Source organism: Hippopotamus amphibius, chromosome 16 (assembly GCF_030028045.1).
Source record: "Hippopotamus amphibius kiboko isolate mHipAmp2 chromosome 16, mHipAmp2.hap2, whole genome shotgun sequence".
NCBI classification, from domain to species: domain Eukaryota; kingdom Metazoa; phylum Chordata; class Mammalia; order Artiodactyla; family Hippopotamidae; genus Hippopotamus; species Hippopotamus amphibius.
The window spans coordinates 62,570,756-62,588,521 of record NC_080201.1 but is presented as its reverse complement, the minus strand read 5'-3'; the positions used below and the strand labels follow the sequence as shown (position 1 = coordinate 62,588,521).

Here is a 17,766-nt window from a genome sequence, read left to right as displayed (position 1 = left end):
CAGATGCTCGAAAATGTTAAGGAGCGAATGGCTGAATTAATAAATGAGTGAAACATGAATCTCTAAGTCCTGGTGTTTCTCCTGCACACCAGACAACAGTATTTGTGTAATTATCTGCTCCCTCCCACGGGTGTGAGTTTGAAGGGCCAGTACCTGTGTTTGATGCTGTATTTCAGCATGTCTCTGCCTCTCACTCTCATCTCTGAGTTCCTGCCTCCCTTTGTACACCATTCATGTTATGATTTAAAGCCATTCCATGGCTCCCCAACTGCCCTCAGAATAAAATCTAAATTCTTGACCTAACCTACAAGCCCCTGGGCAGTCTGGCCCGGTCTGCATCTCCGGCCTCATCTTGTTCCATCTGCACCTGACTCACTTACATACATGTTCCCCTTCTCTGGAAGCTATTCCCGCCCCAGGGCCTTTGCATATGCTGTTCTCTGGCTAAGACACTTCCGTCCGGCTTCACCTGGCTGGCTTCTTGTCATCTTTTCAGTGTTGGTTAAAATATCCCTTCCTTTTAAACTGGGTTAAGCCTCCCTGAAGGAGCATTTTGTTGCATTTCAGACTTCTCCTTTGCCCTAACTGTAACTTACTGTTGTGTCCACAATTCTTTGATTAATGTCTGTCTCATGCAACTCTCTGAGGATGTTGGGGTCCCTGTCTGACTTCCTTCCTTCTGTAGACTCAGCATTCAGCACAATGCATGGCACTTAAGTACGCAAATAAATTGCTGGTAATGAATGGTCAAGTCTGTCTCTGGACCTGTTTATGTTTCCTCCCCAGCGCCACCCTGGTACATAGCAGATGCTTTCGAGGCTTTGTGGAATGATGAATGTAGAAATGAATGAAGGCCCACGTCCATCCCTTGTCACTTTGCCTTTCTGCATCCCTTCTTTTATCTTTCTGTCCCTTTATATAGAGCATATATATAGTTTGTAGGTATAACTATATATTCGTGTGTTATGGGCCCCTCTCCAGGAGATGAGCTGGGCTGGGAGTCCCACCCCCCTGCCCCGCCCCCACATGCACACAGCAAAACATTAAAAAGAAAACATCTCAAAACTGCAAAAAACACCACAGCCCTCCCCCCTCCCCCCATCCCACCAAAAAAATAAAACACGACGCTCCCTCCCAACGGCCCCCTCCCTTCCCTTCCCTTCCCGTCCCCCTCCCTCAGGGTCCCTGATTCAGAGGGCGGGGGGTGCTCCCCCACGCCCGGGGGGGTGCGGAGGGGGCGCGGGGGAAGGCCAAGCAGTCTCCAGCGCGCTCACGGGGAAGGAGGGGGGCGCCCCCGACCCCCGGCAGCCTCGTTGCACGCGCGCCCGCGCACGCGCCCCGGACACGCCCCCCTCGGCGCCCCCCGTCGCGCCCCTACACGGGCGTGGTTTTCCTGTTGAGCGTGTTGGTGTTGGAGGCGGCGGCCTCCTTGGCCAGGGTCCCGGGGGCTGGCGCGGCGGGCGCGGGCGGGGCGGGCGCGGGCGCGGCGGGCGGCCCGGTGACCGTGACCGTGACGCCGCCGCCCGCCTCCTTGGGGAAGGCGTTGTGCAGCGTGAGGAAGCCGGACGCCCCCCCGCGGTCCCGCTCGGCGCCCGCCCCGCCGCCGCCCCCCGCGCCCCCCGCCGCGCCGCCGTACGCCCCGCCGCCGGCACCGGCGCTCGCCAGCCCCGCGGCCACGCTGCCCTTGGACGGGTCGCGGCTGAGCGTGTACATGGAGATGTCCGTGGAGGCGAAGCCCGGGCCCCCGGCGCCGCCGGGAGACGCGTCCCGCGACGGCGACGGCTCGCTGGAGCGGGAGCTAGAGCGGGAGCGGCGGCGGTAGCGGAAGCGGTAACTGGGCAGACGGAGGATGGCCGAGGGGCCGCTCCCGCCACTGCCGCCCGCGCCCCCGCCGGCCTTGAGCAGGTCCGAGCGAGACTGGCAGTGCGCCTCGCGGCTGCGCTCGATGTAGATGTTGACGGCCAGCACGCCGATCACCTCGGCCAGGATGAACGACAGCCCGCCGAAGTAGAAGGACCAGCCGTACGAGTAGTGGTTCTTCTTCTCCTCGTCCCGCTTCGGGCCCGGCTCGCCCGCGTTGGCCGAGATGTACACGATCACGCCGATGATGTTGCTCAGGCCTGGGCGGGGACGGTCAGACGGGAGCCTCGAGGCCGCCCTGGCCCCGCCCCCGCCCGCGGCCCACCCCCGCCGGCCCAGGCCCCGCCCCCGCCTAAGCTCCACCCCGATGGTCTAGGCCCTGCCCAAATGGCCCACACCCTGCCCCACTCTGGTCTAAGCTCCACCCCCGATGGTCTAGGCCCGGCTCCATTTTGGTCCAAGCCCCTTCCCGGGTGGTCTAAATTCCTCCCCAGCTGGCCCAGGCCCCGTCCCAAAGGTCCCCAAATCCCACTTCAGATGGTCCACCATCTCCAGCTAATTCAAGTCCTACTCTTGTTGGTCTAAAGCCCATCCTGTCTGGTCTAAACTCAGGCCCGGTTGGTCCAGGGCCCACCCCAGATGGTTTAGGCTCACCCTTAGTGGTCCAGATCCCTCCAGGACGGCCCGATTCCTACCCCAGATGGTCTAAACTCTTCTCCAGATGGTCCAGGCCCTTCCCTCTCTGGCCTAAACTCTGCCCTTGATAAGATGACTCTGGCCACGGTTTCCAGGCCCTACCCTGATTGGCCTACTTCCACTCTTAACTTTTTAAATCTTGGTGTTCCCTAGGCCTCACCCTCTGCTCTTTTGAGCTCTTTTAAGGAGGTGATCCCGCTCTGACTCTCTAGGCCCTGACTCTGGCGGCTCTGAACTCTTTCATGACTTTCATCTATTCTAGGCCTTCCCCGTACCACTCTTATTAAAGCAGGTCTCCCATCTACTCTAAGCCCCGCCTCCAGCTTGCTAATCCCCGCCCCCTGAGGGTCGAGGCCAGGCTCCACCTCCGTCCCAGGTATAGTTAGCCACGCCTTTCAAATCCTCCAAGCACCACCCCCTGCAGATCTTGATCCATCTCCAAAGCGTCCCCTGCTATTTATGCTAAAGCCTCCCCCTTCTCCTCTGGATTCCATCCCTTCGAAAAGGCTCTGACTCCTGGAATTTCCCAGGACCACTCACTTCGAGTAGAGAGAGGGTCTTGCCCCTTAAAGCCCCGCCTCACTACCAAGTTGGTCTGGATGCTTTCGCAGGATCAGCCGCTTCTAGGATACACTGGAGTCCACGAGGCCCCGCCCCCTAGAGCAGGCTCCGCCCCACCTGAATCCAAATCACTTTCTCCCTGTCAGGCGGGGGTCATCTCTATCTTCGAGACAGCCATTCGGCCTCAAGGCCCCACCCCCTCTCCCAAGCTCCGCCCCTTCCGGCTCCTGGACCGCGAGCTTTGGAATCTAAACTCCTGGCATCCCGGGTTACGCGGTGGATACCTGTCTGCGCTGGGTTCACTCCCCCAGAAGACTGCGAGAAGGCGACACCTACCTCTCCCAGTGGGTGGCGATGGCGCTTGGGAAGAGCCTGGGAAGGCTCCGGGCCCCAGGAAGCCCCCGGGCAGGGTAGCTTTGCAGGCGCGCGCGCGCACACACGTGCGCGCGCGCAGGTGGGCCGCCCCCTCCCTCTGCCTCTCACCTGCTGCCACGAACAGGATGCCTGCTCCCAGAATGATGTTCCTCTTGGACTTGTAGACCCGGGAGGCCGCCACGCACACCCCCCCGAGCAGCAGCAGGATGGCACTGAGGATGGGGAAAATGCTGGAGGCCCGGACGACTCCTGGAGAAAGGAGAGGAGGGGAAGAGAGAGGGGAGGGGTGGGAACCAGGGCGTCAGACTCGGCCGCCTGTTCCCCCCCCCCACCCCCCACCGGCGCCCCGCGCCTCCTGCCTGCCTTCGTATCTGTTTCTCTCTTGCTGGTTCTCCAATTCTCCTTCTGTGCCTGTGTTCTGGTTATTTTCTTTTTTTTTGTCTCACTTTCCCTCCTCTTTAAAATTTCTCTATTTCTCGATCTGCTTGCCTCTCATTTTCTTTCTTCCTCTATTTTTCTCTCTCCTGGCATATTTTTACTCCCTTTTATTTTTCTAATCACTCTCCCTCTTTTTTTTTTCTCCCTCTGAACGTCTCTATTTCTGTGTGTAACCTCTCCCTCCCTCTTTTTCCTCCTCGCACGCCCTTTCTCTTCCTCTCTTCTGCGCATTTTTTCCCTTTTCTCCAGATCCTTCTTTCTATAGAATCTAAATCTCTCCCTCGCTCCCACTCCCCCCTCCCCCATTTCTGCCTGGCTTCGCCTATGTCTCTGGGTTTCTCTTCTGTCTTCCCCTGCCTCCTTCCTCCTCCCTCTCCCGCTCTCTCTTCTTCCCTTCCTCCTCTCCGTCCGCCCCCCTCCCTTTTCTGCCTGGCTTCATTTGTAGCTCTGGGTTTCTCTTCTCTTTCTTTCTCTCTCCCTCCCTTTCTCTGCATTCCTTTCCACCCTCCCCCAAAGCCTAGGCAACCAGATTTTGCGATTTCTGAGCCTGGCTGAGGCCGCAGCCAATCATAATTCGGGATTTGCCGCGTTCTCGGGTAGCTACCAATCGCACCACTGGCTTCCCCAGCCAGCTCCCGAGAGTGGCCCGTCCGCGCCGCAGATTGCCTCACGGCCCCAGAGCGCAGTGACCAATCCCAGCCCAGAGAGTCACTGCACTGAGTTGCCTCGAGGACCCAGGCCAGCACGGCGGCCAATCAGCTCCCGGGATCCCCTCTCAGCCCGCCCCAAGGTGAGAGGAGGGGGCGGGAAAGAGACCCCCGAGCCAATCGGGGACAAGAGGATCTCAGTATCTGGGCTTGGATTGGCTGACAAGTTCACCTCCGAGTGTCGTTAAAAGTACAGGAACACAGCTCCCTCTCCCCTTCCACGGGCCCAAGCCCGGCAGTCCCCCCACTGTGTCCCCGACCCCCACGTACGGAGCAGATACTCCGCGCTGTCATGGTCGTAGTCCGTGTCCTCCGGGAAATGATTGATCTTCACGCAGACGCCTCTTTTCAACCCTGGAGGGGAATGGGAGTGATGGTGGTGGGCGCTTAAGAGAGGGAAACCCCGGGTGAGAAGAGACCCTCCCCTTCTTCAAGCCCCTTGTGATTGGGAGACAGGAGGTGCTGGCTCCTGAGCCTGTCTGCACACCTGGGACAAACTTTCAACCTTCCTGGCCTCAGTTTCCCTACCAGTTAAAAAAAAGAAAAAAAGGAAAAAGGAAGGAAGGAAGAAAGAAAACAAAAACCCATCCAACAGTCGCTAAAAGGACGCAAGGATATTTGCCCTGTAACCTGGACGAGGACAGCGTCTCCAGCCTCTGTATCCACCTCTATAAGAAAGAAGTCGTTTGTTTCAGCAATGTCAAAGCACCCTTCAACACGAAACCTGTTGAAAATGCGTGGGAAAACGACGAGGCGACAGAAGGCGAGGAGGACTACACTTCCCATGAAGCCCTATGAAGTCTTGAGTCCAATTGTAAGGAGAGAGCAGCCCCAGTGGATCACCGGGGTTGTCGTCTCTTCAGTCCTCCTTATGGGGGAGAGGGATGCTCTGTGCGCACTGCACCTGGAATTCCTTTGGGAGGAGATGGAGCGATTGCAGCAAACACGGTGGGGGTGCAGTATGCCTCCAGGGGTCCTGCAGTCCCAGCCACTTCCTCCCTCTCAGAACCCACATCCTTACCTAGCTGGAGACATATATAAATAAGTATAAATTTAAATACATTTTGTTTCCTCGATTCTCCAGGCTCCTTCCAACCTCCCGGCCTCTGGCCAGCACTGTGGAACATTCTTCTCACATTCTTCACTGGTGAAAAACGTACCCTTGCGAGTGAGTGAGCAGTGCACGGGGCACCTGAGGAAGCTTTCCCTCACACACACACCTCCCACACACTCTGGGGTGTAGCAGCTCCCGGCGCTACCCTCTTTTTAGCATGCATTGGGTTGATTTTCGATCTTCCTCCGCACGCTGGGGGTTCCTGCAGGGGAAGGGCATGGGGTCTGATTCCTCTGTGTGTCCGTAGCATTGCTTAGCACAAAGGAGGCCTCAAGAAATGAGTGTTGAAAGAATTGAGTTACGAATGAGTATAAGGATACCAGAAGGGGAGATTCAAGGCAGAAGATGACAGGGGAAGCGATGGGGGTAAAGGAAAGGATTGGAAAGAAGGACTTCAAGGAGGTGAATAATTCCACTAAGAGCTAACATTTGTTACGTGCTTCCTAGGTGGATTCACTCATCTGGAGCTCCTAGGAGACGCATGAAATAGATAATGTTATTGGTGTTGTGCAGTGGCCAAACGTTGAGAACTGGAGTCGCACAGCTTTGTAATGAAGCCCGTATCCATCACATCCTTATTCTGTGAACTTGTTGGCCTTACTTGGGCCAGTTTGCTTCAGTCCCTTTTCCTATAATAAGGGGATACTAGGACGTACCTCACCAGGTTGTTGTGAGGGTTGAATCCAGGTATAGAGATTTAGCACTTTGCCTGGAACACAATTAAGTGTTCCGTTGATACCACGCCATAAACCCATTGTCCAGGTGAGAAAGTAGAGGCATAAAAAGGGTTCATCAATTCACAGCTGATGGGTGGTGGAAGCAGAATTCAAACACACAGCAGTTTGCCTCCACTGGAATGCAAGCTTATAGGCTGTTCACCACTTTTTCCCCAACATCTAGAACAATACTTAACACATGGTAAGTACTGAATAGATATTTTTATGGAAGAATGATTGAATGGGCAACAGGCACATGAAAATAAGCTCAACATCACTAATCATTAGGGAAATGCGTATGAAAACAGCAATGAAATACCACCTCACAGATATGATACCATCCCATTAGGATGGCTACTATAAACAAACAAAAGAAAAGAAAACAAAATAGAAAATAACAAGTGTTGCTGAGCATGTGGAGAAATTGGAGCCCGTGTGCACTGTTGGTGGGAAGGGAAAATGGTGCCGTCGCTATGGACAGTACTATAGAGGTTCCTCAAAAAATTAAAAACAAAATTACTATATGATCCAACAAGTCCACTTCTGGGTACATACCCCAAAGAATTGAAAGCAGGATCTCTAAGAAATATCTGTCCCTCCATTTTCACAGTAACATCATTCACAACAGCCAAAAGCAACCTAAGTATCCATCAACGGGTGAACTGATAAACAAAGCATGGCGTATACGTCGACTGGAATATTATTCAGCCTTTAAAAGTAAGGGGGACATCCTAGGTGGCGCAGTGGGTAAGAATCCGCCTGCCAATGCAGGGCACACGGGTTCGAGCCCTGCCCCAGGAAGATCCCACATGCCGCGGAGCAACTAAGCCCGTGCACCACAAAACAAACAAACAAACAAACAAACAAACAAACATAAAAGTAAGGGAATTCTTGGATAAAGAAGATGTGGCATATATATATACAATGGAATATTACTCAGCTATAAAAAGAAATGAGATGGAGCTATATGTCATGAGGTGGATAGACCCGGAGTCTGTCATACAGAGTGAAGTAAGTCAGAAAGAGAAAGACAAATATTGTATGCTAACTCATATATATGGAATCTAAAAATGGTACTGATGAACTCAGTGACAAGACAAGAACAAGGACGCAGATGCAGAGAATGGACTGGAGAACTCGAGGTTTGAGGGGGTGGGGGGTGAAGGGGAAGCTGAGACGAAGTGAGAGAGTAGCATAGACATATATATACTACCAACTGTAAAATAGATAGCCAGTGGGAAGTTGCTGTATAACAAAAGGAGTTCAGCTCGAGGATAGATGATGCCTTAGAGGACTGGGACGGGGAGGGTGGGGGGGAGTCGAGGGAGGGAGGGAATACGGGGATATGTGTATAAATACAGATGAGTTACCTTGGTGTACCTCAAAAACTGGTACAAGAGTGTAACGCAATTATATTCCAATAAAAAATAAATAAATAAAGAAATAAAAGCAAGGGAATTCTGCCACATGCTACAACCTAGATGAATCTTTAAGACATTATGCAAAATGAAATGTCAGTCACAAAAATACAAATATGGTATGATTCCACTCATATGAGGTATCTGGAGTGCTCAAATTCATAGAGACAGAAAGAAGAATGATGGTTGCCAGGGTCTGGGAGTGGGGAAGAACGGGTACAGTTTCAGTTTTGCCAGATGAAAAGAAATTTGGAGCTTGGGTACACAACGTGAGTATACTTAACAGTACTGAACTGTGCTTTTTAAAATGGTTAAGATGATACATTTTATGTTATGTGCATTTTACTACACTTAAAAGCAATCAAATGAATGCATGAAGATACACCTTTTGGGTGCAAACGCTTATCCATCAGCACATCCGTTATGGTGTGGTAGGTGGGTTCACGTTCTCTCCTTTCTTGAATGGGATTACAGTACTTCTCTCAAAACATAAATGATAACTCAGTGAGATTGAGCATGGAAAGTACAGGGCATGCAGACTCTCTCCACAGACTAGTCACACTGGCAGTAATGATAACCAGTACTTACTGAGAGCTAACCACACACCAGGCACCGCTCGAAGCATTTGACAGGTATTAACACTCAGTAGTGCATGACCAACCATTAGATACTAGGCAATAATGGTCTCTCTGCTTTACAGGTGAGGAAACTGAGGCACAATAATGGTCTCCCTGCTTTACAGGTGAGCAAGCTGAGGAATTGCTCAGTCGCATATAGATGGTAAAGCATGGGGAGGAGACTCTGGGCCTCCAAAGTGAGCTATTTTTGGCCATGCCCAAGGCTTGTGGGATCTTAGTTCCCACTGCGGATCGAACCGGCTGCAATGCAAGCGCGGAGTCCTGACCACTGGACCGCCAGGGAAGTCCCAGAGGTGAGCATATTCAGGGCAGTACAGCGTAGTGGTTATGGTGGCCACAAGCACTGGGCTTTGGAATCACATTCTCCGGACTCACGTGCCAGGGGCCGCCACTGCCCAGCTGTGTGGCTTTGGGGACTTGAACACCCCTGAGCCTCCTCGGCGTCCTCGTTTGGAAAATGAGTGTGGTGATATGACAAACTACGGTTGGATAAGCGTTCGGGGAAACATAGAGGCAAGTGCAGAATAGATGGGGGTTCTGCGGCCTGCCTCTGCCTATCCGCCCACCGGCTGGGCTGGGAGCTCTTTACGTGCAGGGGCGGTGGCGATGCGTCCCTGAGTGTCCCCCAGGGCCAGCCCAGCACAGACCGGGGCAGGCGAGGGGCGGGGCGGGGGGGGCGGGGCGGAGCTGCATACGGCGGTGAGGACTCGGGCTCTGCCCCTCGCGTGCTGGGTCTCCATGTGGCTGACTCACTTCCCCTTTCTGGCCAGCAGCTTCCTGCGCTGACAAACTCCAGTGATAATAATACCTTCCCCCTGGAGCAATTGGGAGGATTCAATGAGATAATAAGACATGCAAAGTGCTGAGCATGGGGGCTTTATGTAGTCGGCTCGAATAAATTGGGCTGTGGGCCCAGACTGGAGGCTGAGACTCCTGGGAAGGGAGCTGGACCCACACGGATGCCCCAAGCCCTGGGGTTGGTTCTGGCCGCATTTGAAACGTGGCAATTGAGAGGACGTGTGAGCGGAGACTATGCACCAGATTTCAGGTTCAGTATGAGGAAAGCTGCATGGTATTTCATTAATAACTGTTATATTACTAACCTGTTAAAATAATATTTTGGCTATGCTTCGTTACATAAAATATATTACTAACATTTATATTAATGTATTATGTTGTATAAATCGTATTTGTTAAATTAGATTCATTGGACCTTCCCTTTTATACTTGTTTTAATGTCACTACTAGAAACATTTAAGTTATGTAGGCAGCTGGTGTGATGTTTCTATTGGGCGGTGCTGGTTGGGAGGCTGGGACTTCTGGGGTATCGAGGAGGGGAAACTCAGGGCTTGGTCACCTGAATTCCTAATAATAAGAAAAACAGAATATAAACTACATAATCTAGCCTTTACTCCATGTGTGCTGGCCTTTTGAATGCTTTACACGCAATAACTCATTGAATTCCCTCCACAGCTCTGTGGGTTAGGGACTGGTATAATCCCCATTTCACCCATGATGGAAATAAACCACAGAGAAGTTGAATGTGTGGTTCAAGGTCATCTATCTGTGCCTGGCAGATAGATGTAAACCAATCAGTCTTGTTCCAGAGTCTGTGTCCCAATAACTACACTCTACTGAGTTTCTCATAGAGGCGTGGAGGGAGATGGGGATGGGACGCAAGAATTCCTGGGGACACAGCGCCTTCAGTGTGCAACGGCCCAGGGGGACCAGTTTCTACACGCTTGGATCCCCGATAGCATGGAGGCTGGTGGCTGTGTTGTTTTGACTCCTAAGAAACAAAACAGACCTGGATTCAAATCCAGACGCTACTGCATATGAGCTGTGTGACCTTGGGAAACTCGCTTCCCTTCTCTGAGCCTTAAGCGTTAATTTCTAGGAGATGGGGGTAATGGTAGTACACAGGGCGCAGGGCTATTGTCAGCATTCAGTGACCTATGAATAGTGATTACAGTAACAATAAAGTTGACCTTCGTTTACCCCGTCCTTAACACACTTCCTGTGGCTCCCGGGACCCACTTACCTCATTATTTTCCCCAAACCTCTGCAGTCACTCCTTTCTCAGCTCCCTTGGCTGGCTCTTCTCATCTCTCCGATTGTCCTTTAATACTGGCCTAGCTCAGGCTTCAGCCCTTCAACGAATTTTTTGGTTCATTTCTGTCTCTGCTTATCCATCCGCAATGCCCTGACCCCCCTGCCCCCAGCCCAGACTCTCCCCTGAACTCTGACCTCATACATCATATCCCTAACATCCTAGATCGGGGGTCAGCAAACGACGGCTCATGCGCTGAACCCAGCCTGCCACATCCAGCGAAGAATGGGTTTTACGTTTTTTTTTTTTTTTTTTTTTTAGTGATTGAAAAGCTGTCAGAGGAGACGATCTTGTGGTACGTGAAACTGGTATAAAATTCAAATGTCAGTGCCCGTAAAGGAAGTTTAATTGGAACCCAGCCACGCTCCTCCACTCACGCATTGTCTCTGGTTGTTTTTAGGAGTAAAAGCAGCAGAGATCGCACGCCCCACAAAGCCTAAAAGATTGACTGTACGGCACTTCGTGGGTCCTTTCCTGTTGAAAGGACTTCTGTCCTAGACAGTATCTCTGACAGGCGCCCTCAGTTCAACACGTCCAAAACTGAACTTGTGATAGCCCTCCTTATAATAGAGTAGATAAGAGAAAATAAAACACGCAATAAAATACCAGCTGTTCCATCGGATGAATCTCCTCCATCCCCACGCTCACCACATTCTCTTGGGGCTCAGGCCACAGCCTTAGAGCAGTAATTCTCAACTGGGGCAATTTCACTCCTAGCATAGAGACCGTTGGCAACTTTGGTGGCCACGCTGGTGGATGCTGCTGGCGTTTAGAAGGTAGAGCCCAGGGATGCTGCTAAACATCCTATAACACACAGGATGCGTCCCCCGACCCCCCCACCACCACCAGCTGCAACACGGAATTATCCACCCCAAAATGTCAACAGCGCTGAGGCTGGAAAACCCTGCTTTTGAGACAGCCCGACACTTCTCCCCTCTCACATTCTACACCTGCCCCATCAGCCATTCCTGCCGGCTGTAGCTGCAGAATATACTCTCAGTTCAAACCCAAACTTCACAGCTCCCACCCCAGATAAGCCACCTCTCATTTTCCCTTTTGCCTCCCTCTTAAAGTCTCAACACAGCAGCAAGAGTAATCCCCTTAACCTTTATGCCAGCTCCTGTCACTCCTCCACTCACGAACCTCCAATGTGGAAAGCAAATTACGTTCCAGGACCTGGAAGTGCGTGTTATGGTCTTGACCGCACCTCCTACCACGTTCCTCCTCACCAGCTCTGCCCTGGCCATGCGGGCCTCCCCTGGTGGTCAAACACGAAGGCACATTCCCACTGCAGAGCCTGAGCAATGTTTTTACAGCCTAAAGGACGCATTTCCCTCCAGAAGCCACATGGCTCCCTCTCTGGGTTCATTCATCTGTCCCTGGGATATCAGCTGCTCAGTCTCCTTTATCTCCAGTTTCTACAGTTTCACACCCTTGCCCCTAACACTTCCCACCCCCACTCTTGCTCTTTTTCCTCCTTAGCACTCGGCTGCAGCTAACACCCTAGACGCTGTATTTACTTATCTCCCTTATTATCTGTCTCTCCTAGAATATAAGACATATAAACACAGGGATCTTTCATGCACACATGGCTATAGTGAAAATGGATAACCAACAAGGACCTACTGTACAGGACAGGGAACTCTGCTCAATTTGTGTGGCAGCCTAGATGGGAGGGGAGTTGGGAGGAGAACGGATACATGTATACGTATGGCTGAGTCACTTTGCTGTGCACCTGAAACTATCACAACATTGTTAACTGGCTCTACTCCAGGATAAAAGACAAGTTTAAAAAAAAAAAAAACAACCCACAAAAAGCAGAGATGTTTGTTGCTGGGTTTTTTTCGCCTCCTACTGCTGTAGCTCCGGAATCAAGAATAGGTCCTGGCACAAAGCATCGGGTTCGCCAAAAAGTTCATTTGGTTAATGGATGCGTGGCTCAATAAAGTTCTTGGTGAAAATGACAAGTGTCTTTTATTTTTACTTAAAAACAAATGAACTTTTTGGCCAACCCAATCTAAACTCAATAAGTAGTGGTTGTTGAAGGAGGGATTGAATAAACAGAGTTACTCCTATTTGCTGTACCCTGTCCTAGGGGTTTCAGGATGCAAGTCCCCACACTTAGCTCTGTGCCTGGTGCTCGGTCAGACCAGGGAATGAAGATGAAGTGAAATACCCACAGGAAGAAGAAAGTAACATAATGAGAACATTGGATGGCTGTGAGGCGATAGGGACAAGAGGTGACTGGGGAAAAGGAGACCCCCACGCCTGATCTGAGGAAGCAGCTGCTACTCGGATCCGGCCAACCGTGGCCACTGCAGGATACTAGCCCCATGTTGTCAGATCTTCCACTAGTTCAAAAGAAGCCGGAAATCAGATTTTCAATGTGCAATCTCCCTATTTTTAAATGTTGGCAACCGATTCAGATTTTGGTTTCAGTTTTAAACACTCCACACGCCAGACAAAGCATATCTGCAAATCTCATCCATCAGACCTGAGTTCTCTTGGCTCTGCCCCAGTCACAGCTGGGTGACCTTGGGCAAGTGGCTTAACCTCTCTGAGCCTTGGTTTCCTCATCCCCAACAGGAGGGTGGCATCCTGTCCCCCTGCCCCCATAGGATTAAATGAGATAATAACATTTCTTGCTAATTGAGGGTGTCTAGCAAAACAGAGGAGGACAAGATGGGGAAAAGAGGGATAAAAGTGAAGAGATTTTTATCTTTTTGGCCCCAGATGGGGAAATTTGGGCTTGGCTGGTCCCACCCCTTCATGTTGCAGACCAGGGCTGTGAGGCTCGGGCAGGTGATGAGATAGCAAGTCACACGTGGGGGACAGATGCACAGGAGGACTGCAACCCAGGTGTCCTGCTTTCCAGCCCAACACCTCCATACGACGTGGAAAGAAATGGCAAAGCTGAGAGGAGTTGCTGGGAGGAAGAGGGCTGACATGGGGATAAGTGGGGGAGATGGAGGCAGAGGAAGCTAGCTGAGAGGCAGGCTGTGAGAGGGAGAGTAGGACCAAGGAGAGAAGGAAGATGGAGATCAGAAGAGGCGATGGCCTCAGTGTCAAGAAACAAGGTCTGGAAGGAGGAAGAGGTAAAAGGGAGGATGGGTGGAGGGAAGATGAAAGAGAGTCATCTAAAGACCAAGGAGGACAAGAACCAGGAGGGCAGATTGGGAGGCTGGCTGGGGAGAGGCAAGCAAGACAAGATCTACTGGAGGACAAGCCGCAAAGAGAAAAGAGGAGAGGGCCAGGAGTTATGGGCAGATAGGGCATGAGGTTTTAGGGGAAAAACAGCCAAAGGGAGGCCAAAGGGATGGAGGAGGTGTGGCAGATGCTGTGACTGGGTCCATAAGAGGTAGGGACGCTCAGAGGGCAGAGGTGGGATGTGGGGAGAGAAGACGCAGAGGGCCAGGAGGAGCAGGGTCAAGATCAAGGGTGAGAGGGAAGGAGGGAGGAAAAGCAGAGGGCCCAAGTGTCGGAGCCCCTAGTGCAGGGAGGCCAGGCAGCACAGCGGTGAGAGGGAGGGAGGAGAGGGGGCTTTCCCCACGAATGAAGGAAAGATAAGATCAAGGGGGTCCCGAGTGGAGGGGGCGCAGGCCGTGCGGAGAGATGGGGAGGAGGGGTGAATGGCGAGGGTCGAGGCGAGGGGGGCGGGATTCAGAAGAGGGTCAGGATGCAGAGAAGAGTAGAAAATCCCAGAGGGGAGTGGCGGGGGTGGTGGGGTGGTGGACAGGAGTGGGAAGGGAGAGCCACAGCAGAGACCACAGGAATCCGGGAGATTCACAGGGAGGAAGCCCAGCCTCAGAGGGGCCGAGGGGCAGGGGCGCAAATGGAGGGGCGCGAGGCAGGGGCCCCCTCCACCCTACCTTCCAGGCAGCAGATCCTCCAGAGTCCCGAGTGGGTGAGGCCGCCGGGGTCCTTCTTCTCCGAGGAGGAGCCGCTGCCGCCGCGGTGGGGGGGCGCGTCGTCGCCGGCCGTGAGGTTGGTGGTGTTGCAGATGAAGGCGCGCGTGTAGAGCCAGTAGTCCGTGCTGATGGCGATGGTCATGAGGCCGAAGGCGGCGAAGGCGCCCACCGTCGTCAGCAGCACCTGCACCCCCTTCTCGCACCAGAGGCCCCTCTCTTCGTTCCAGCGCTTCAGCGACTCCAGTTTGACCACGGGCAGCCGGGGGGCCGTGGGCCACCACCGGGGCAGCGGGGGCGGGGCCGTGCCGGCGGCTGGGGGGTGTCACAGCGCAGGCAGAAGTGGGGGGCCCGGGGCCGGGGGGCTGGGGAGGGGGCGGCGAGGAGCAGGCTGCGGCCGGGGACGGGGTCAGAGGGCGGCCATGGTCACCAGCTGGTGGAGGGCAGGGAGCGAGATGAAGGATTAGACAGCAGGGCTTACCTCCCTGGACACCCCCTTACCTGCACCCCCCAACACCCACCCCCCCAAAAAAATCCCTTACTATTTCACGGGTTGAAGAAACTCCTTCCACTCTGCTTGCCTCTGCCTCTTTTCTCTGAAAAAAAATCTCCCCGTGTCCAAGAAAGTCTTGCCACTAATTCCACTCTGAGAAATACCCCCAGCATCCCTGAGAGCCTGGTAGGACACTCCTGCAGGCCCCTCCAGCTCCGCCCCCCACTCCCACCCCCGCCATCCTCTCCACAGGGAAAGCATCCCTCACTCCAGCCCCCAGTGCCTCCTCCTCCCGAGGAACCCCTGTCTTGTTCCTCATTTCTTACAAAATGTTCTCATAAAGTTCTGCCCACTCCCTATCTTCCCCTGCAAGGCCCACCTCTTCACCTGCTATGGCCTCTACTTAGGAAAAATAAATATCTCAGTCTCTCCTTAGCTGGAAAAAACCAAAACCAAAACAAACAACCAAACCAAACCAAACCAAAACAAAACAAAACAAATCAACAACAAACACAACAAAACCGAAATTTTCCAAACTAATCCCCATTGTTGGCGCAACTCAGAAAACCACACAGTCACCACTATCACCCCACCTCCACAGTCTCCTCTGCATGGGAACCCCCTTTCCCACTCAGAACCCTATGTCTCTGGACCAAGGGTTCTCAAGCTTGATGACACCTTGAAATCACCACAGGACCGTTAAAGATACTGATACTTGAGAAATTCCCGATTTCATTGGTCTGGGGTGTGGCCCTGAGCATCTAGGTTTTTAAAAGCTCCCCGGGGGATTCTTTTAAAGACTCCAACACTGTTGGACCCCCTGGTTTAGAAGAATGCCCCCCACCTCCATCACATTCCCTCTAACCACCCCCACTTGCCTTTGTTGGACCACCCTCCCGTCTCCTACTGTCTTTGACTCAAGGAAAATCCCCCCCTCTTTCATTTGCTTATAGGAGTCCTCTGAATCTGGTCTCCAGTATCTCTAAAACTTAGAAAAACTCATCACAGCCACCATTTTCTCCTCCATTAAGAAAAATTTCCTCCGTGAGTTGCATGGCATTTTCTACTCACAGGAATCCCTTTCTCCAGACCCCAAATTCCTCTCCATTCAGAAATCTCTCAAGCTCTGACCTGTATACTCACTACTGTGGAAGGAAACCCCCCAACTCTGCCCAGCATCCCCTCAACCCAACCCTCTGCCCTTCCGCCATCTCCCACTACCTCCAAATCCCCTCTCTGGAGCCGTTGTTATGGGGATGAGCCCCCCAATTCCAGATCCGGCCAGCTCACTTTGACCTCCCACTGTCTCTTGAACTTAAAAGAAACTCCCCCCACCCCCCTACCCTGACTTCTCTGACATCACGAAGAATCCCCTTCACTCTTGCCATCCTCCTCCACCCACTCTAGCTCCCAGAATCTCTTCTGCTCAGGAGCATCCCCTCCATGGCTCCCCCAGACTTCCCTTCTTGGGAACACCCCCAGAACTCCCCCTACTATTCCACCTGTGCAGGAACATACACCGTACACTCATTTTTCTTCCAAATGTAAAAAGATCCCCTCCATAAACTGTGCACCTTAGAAAAATGTGATCCGCGAGACCACAACTCTCTTTCAGTCAGGAATAGTTTCTCACTCAGCACCCCCCAAGGGTCCATTCCTTTTTCCTCTCCCACAGCACCCCACCACCACGCCCCCTGCCCTGCTTTTTCCACCTCACCCCAACCCTTCTTCCAGGCATGCATCCCTTACCTGCTTCCACCACTCACTCTTATCCTAGACTTCTTCTCCCAAACCTCCTATTCTAGTTAAGAGCCTGGAAGACTTAGGGGAGGGAAAAAAAAAAACCTGATACTGGGTTCCAGTACCAGGGTGACCTTGGCCTCTTCGGCCCCCATCAGCTGGCCCTCACTGGGTCTGCTCCAAGGAGGGGTGCTGGAAAGGTTGTCTATGGGGGGGGGTGTCTCCATGGCAACTGGGCCTAGTGCCCCACATGTGTGTTCTCTCCTCACCTCCACTCCTGCCTGCCCACGCACAGCCCCTGCCCCGGCCCCATTCATCAGTGCCCTGGACCCTGGCATCCCCAGACTCCCTCTCCTCACTTCCGGCCCCTTCCTCTCTCTCCTCTCCAGAAATTCGCTGAGTTTCCCCTCCTCTCCATCTCTCGGCCTCTTCACCCAGCGTCTGTGCCCTCTCACCACCAGCACCACCACCTCCACTGTCCTAGCAAATTTCTGCCTCCACCTGGGGTAAGCCTGTGACCCCAGGATGTACTCCTTCCCCTGCTGAGCCCCCGACCACCCGGAATAAGGAGAGGATGGAGAGAGGAGGCGAACGAGGGAAATTTTCCATCAAATAAAGATTCGAAGATCTTTTCATTTTGTCGATTTGGGGGGGGACTCTGCTTGGTTTTAGGGGTTCTTCCTTCAGTCCATTTGTGAGCAGCAGCAAAGGAGGGAGCAGGGGAACCCCGATTTGAAAGCTCCGGGATATGAGAGGGGTCACCATCCGCTCGCCCTCTGAAGGGGACCAGCTTCTTCCTCTAGAATTAGGGGGGGTCACAGAGCCTTCATTTTACATCCACCCACCTCCGATTAATAAAAAGATCTCTCTCACCTCTGTTAACGATAGGTCAACTCTCCGATGCACGGGGGAGGGGACGTTGAGCCCCCTGTCGGCAACCCCCCCAGAAAAACCCTGTGGCTCCCAATTCTCACTGCTCCCCCTCCCCCAGAAGC

At 52.9% G+C, this 17,766-nt stretch overlaps 1 protein-coding gene across 1 annotated transcript; it reads right to left on the bottom strand.

Annotated features, from left to right (window-relative positions):
• Positions 1–1,374: 1,374 nt before the first annotated feature.
• On the bottom strand, positions 1,375–16,926 carry CACNG8 (calcium voltage-gated channel auxiliary subunit gamma 8). The gene is given in 7 exon segments (XM_057712950.1): positions 1,375–2,120; positions 3,601–3,741; positions 4,908–4,991; positions 14,503–14,860; positions 14,862–14,900; positions 14,902–14,971; positions 16,877–16,926. Coding segments are annotated over 7 exon segments (1,488 nt in total).
• Positions 16,927–17,766: the final 840 nt, after the last annotated feature.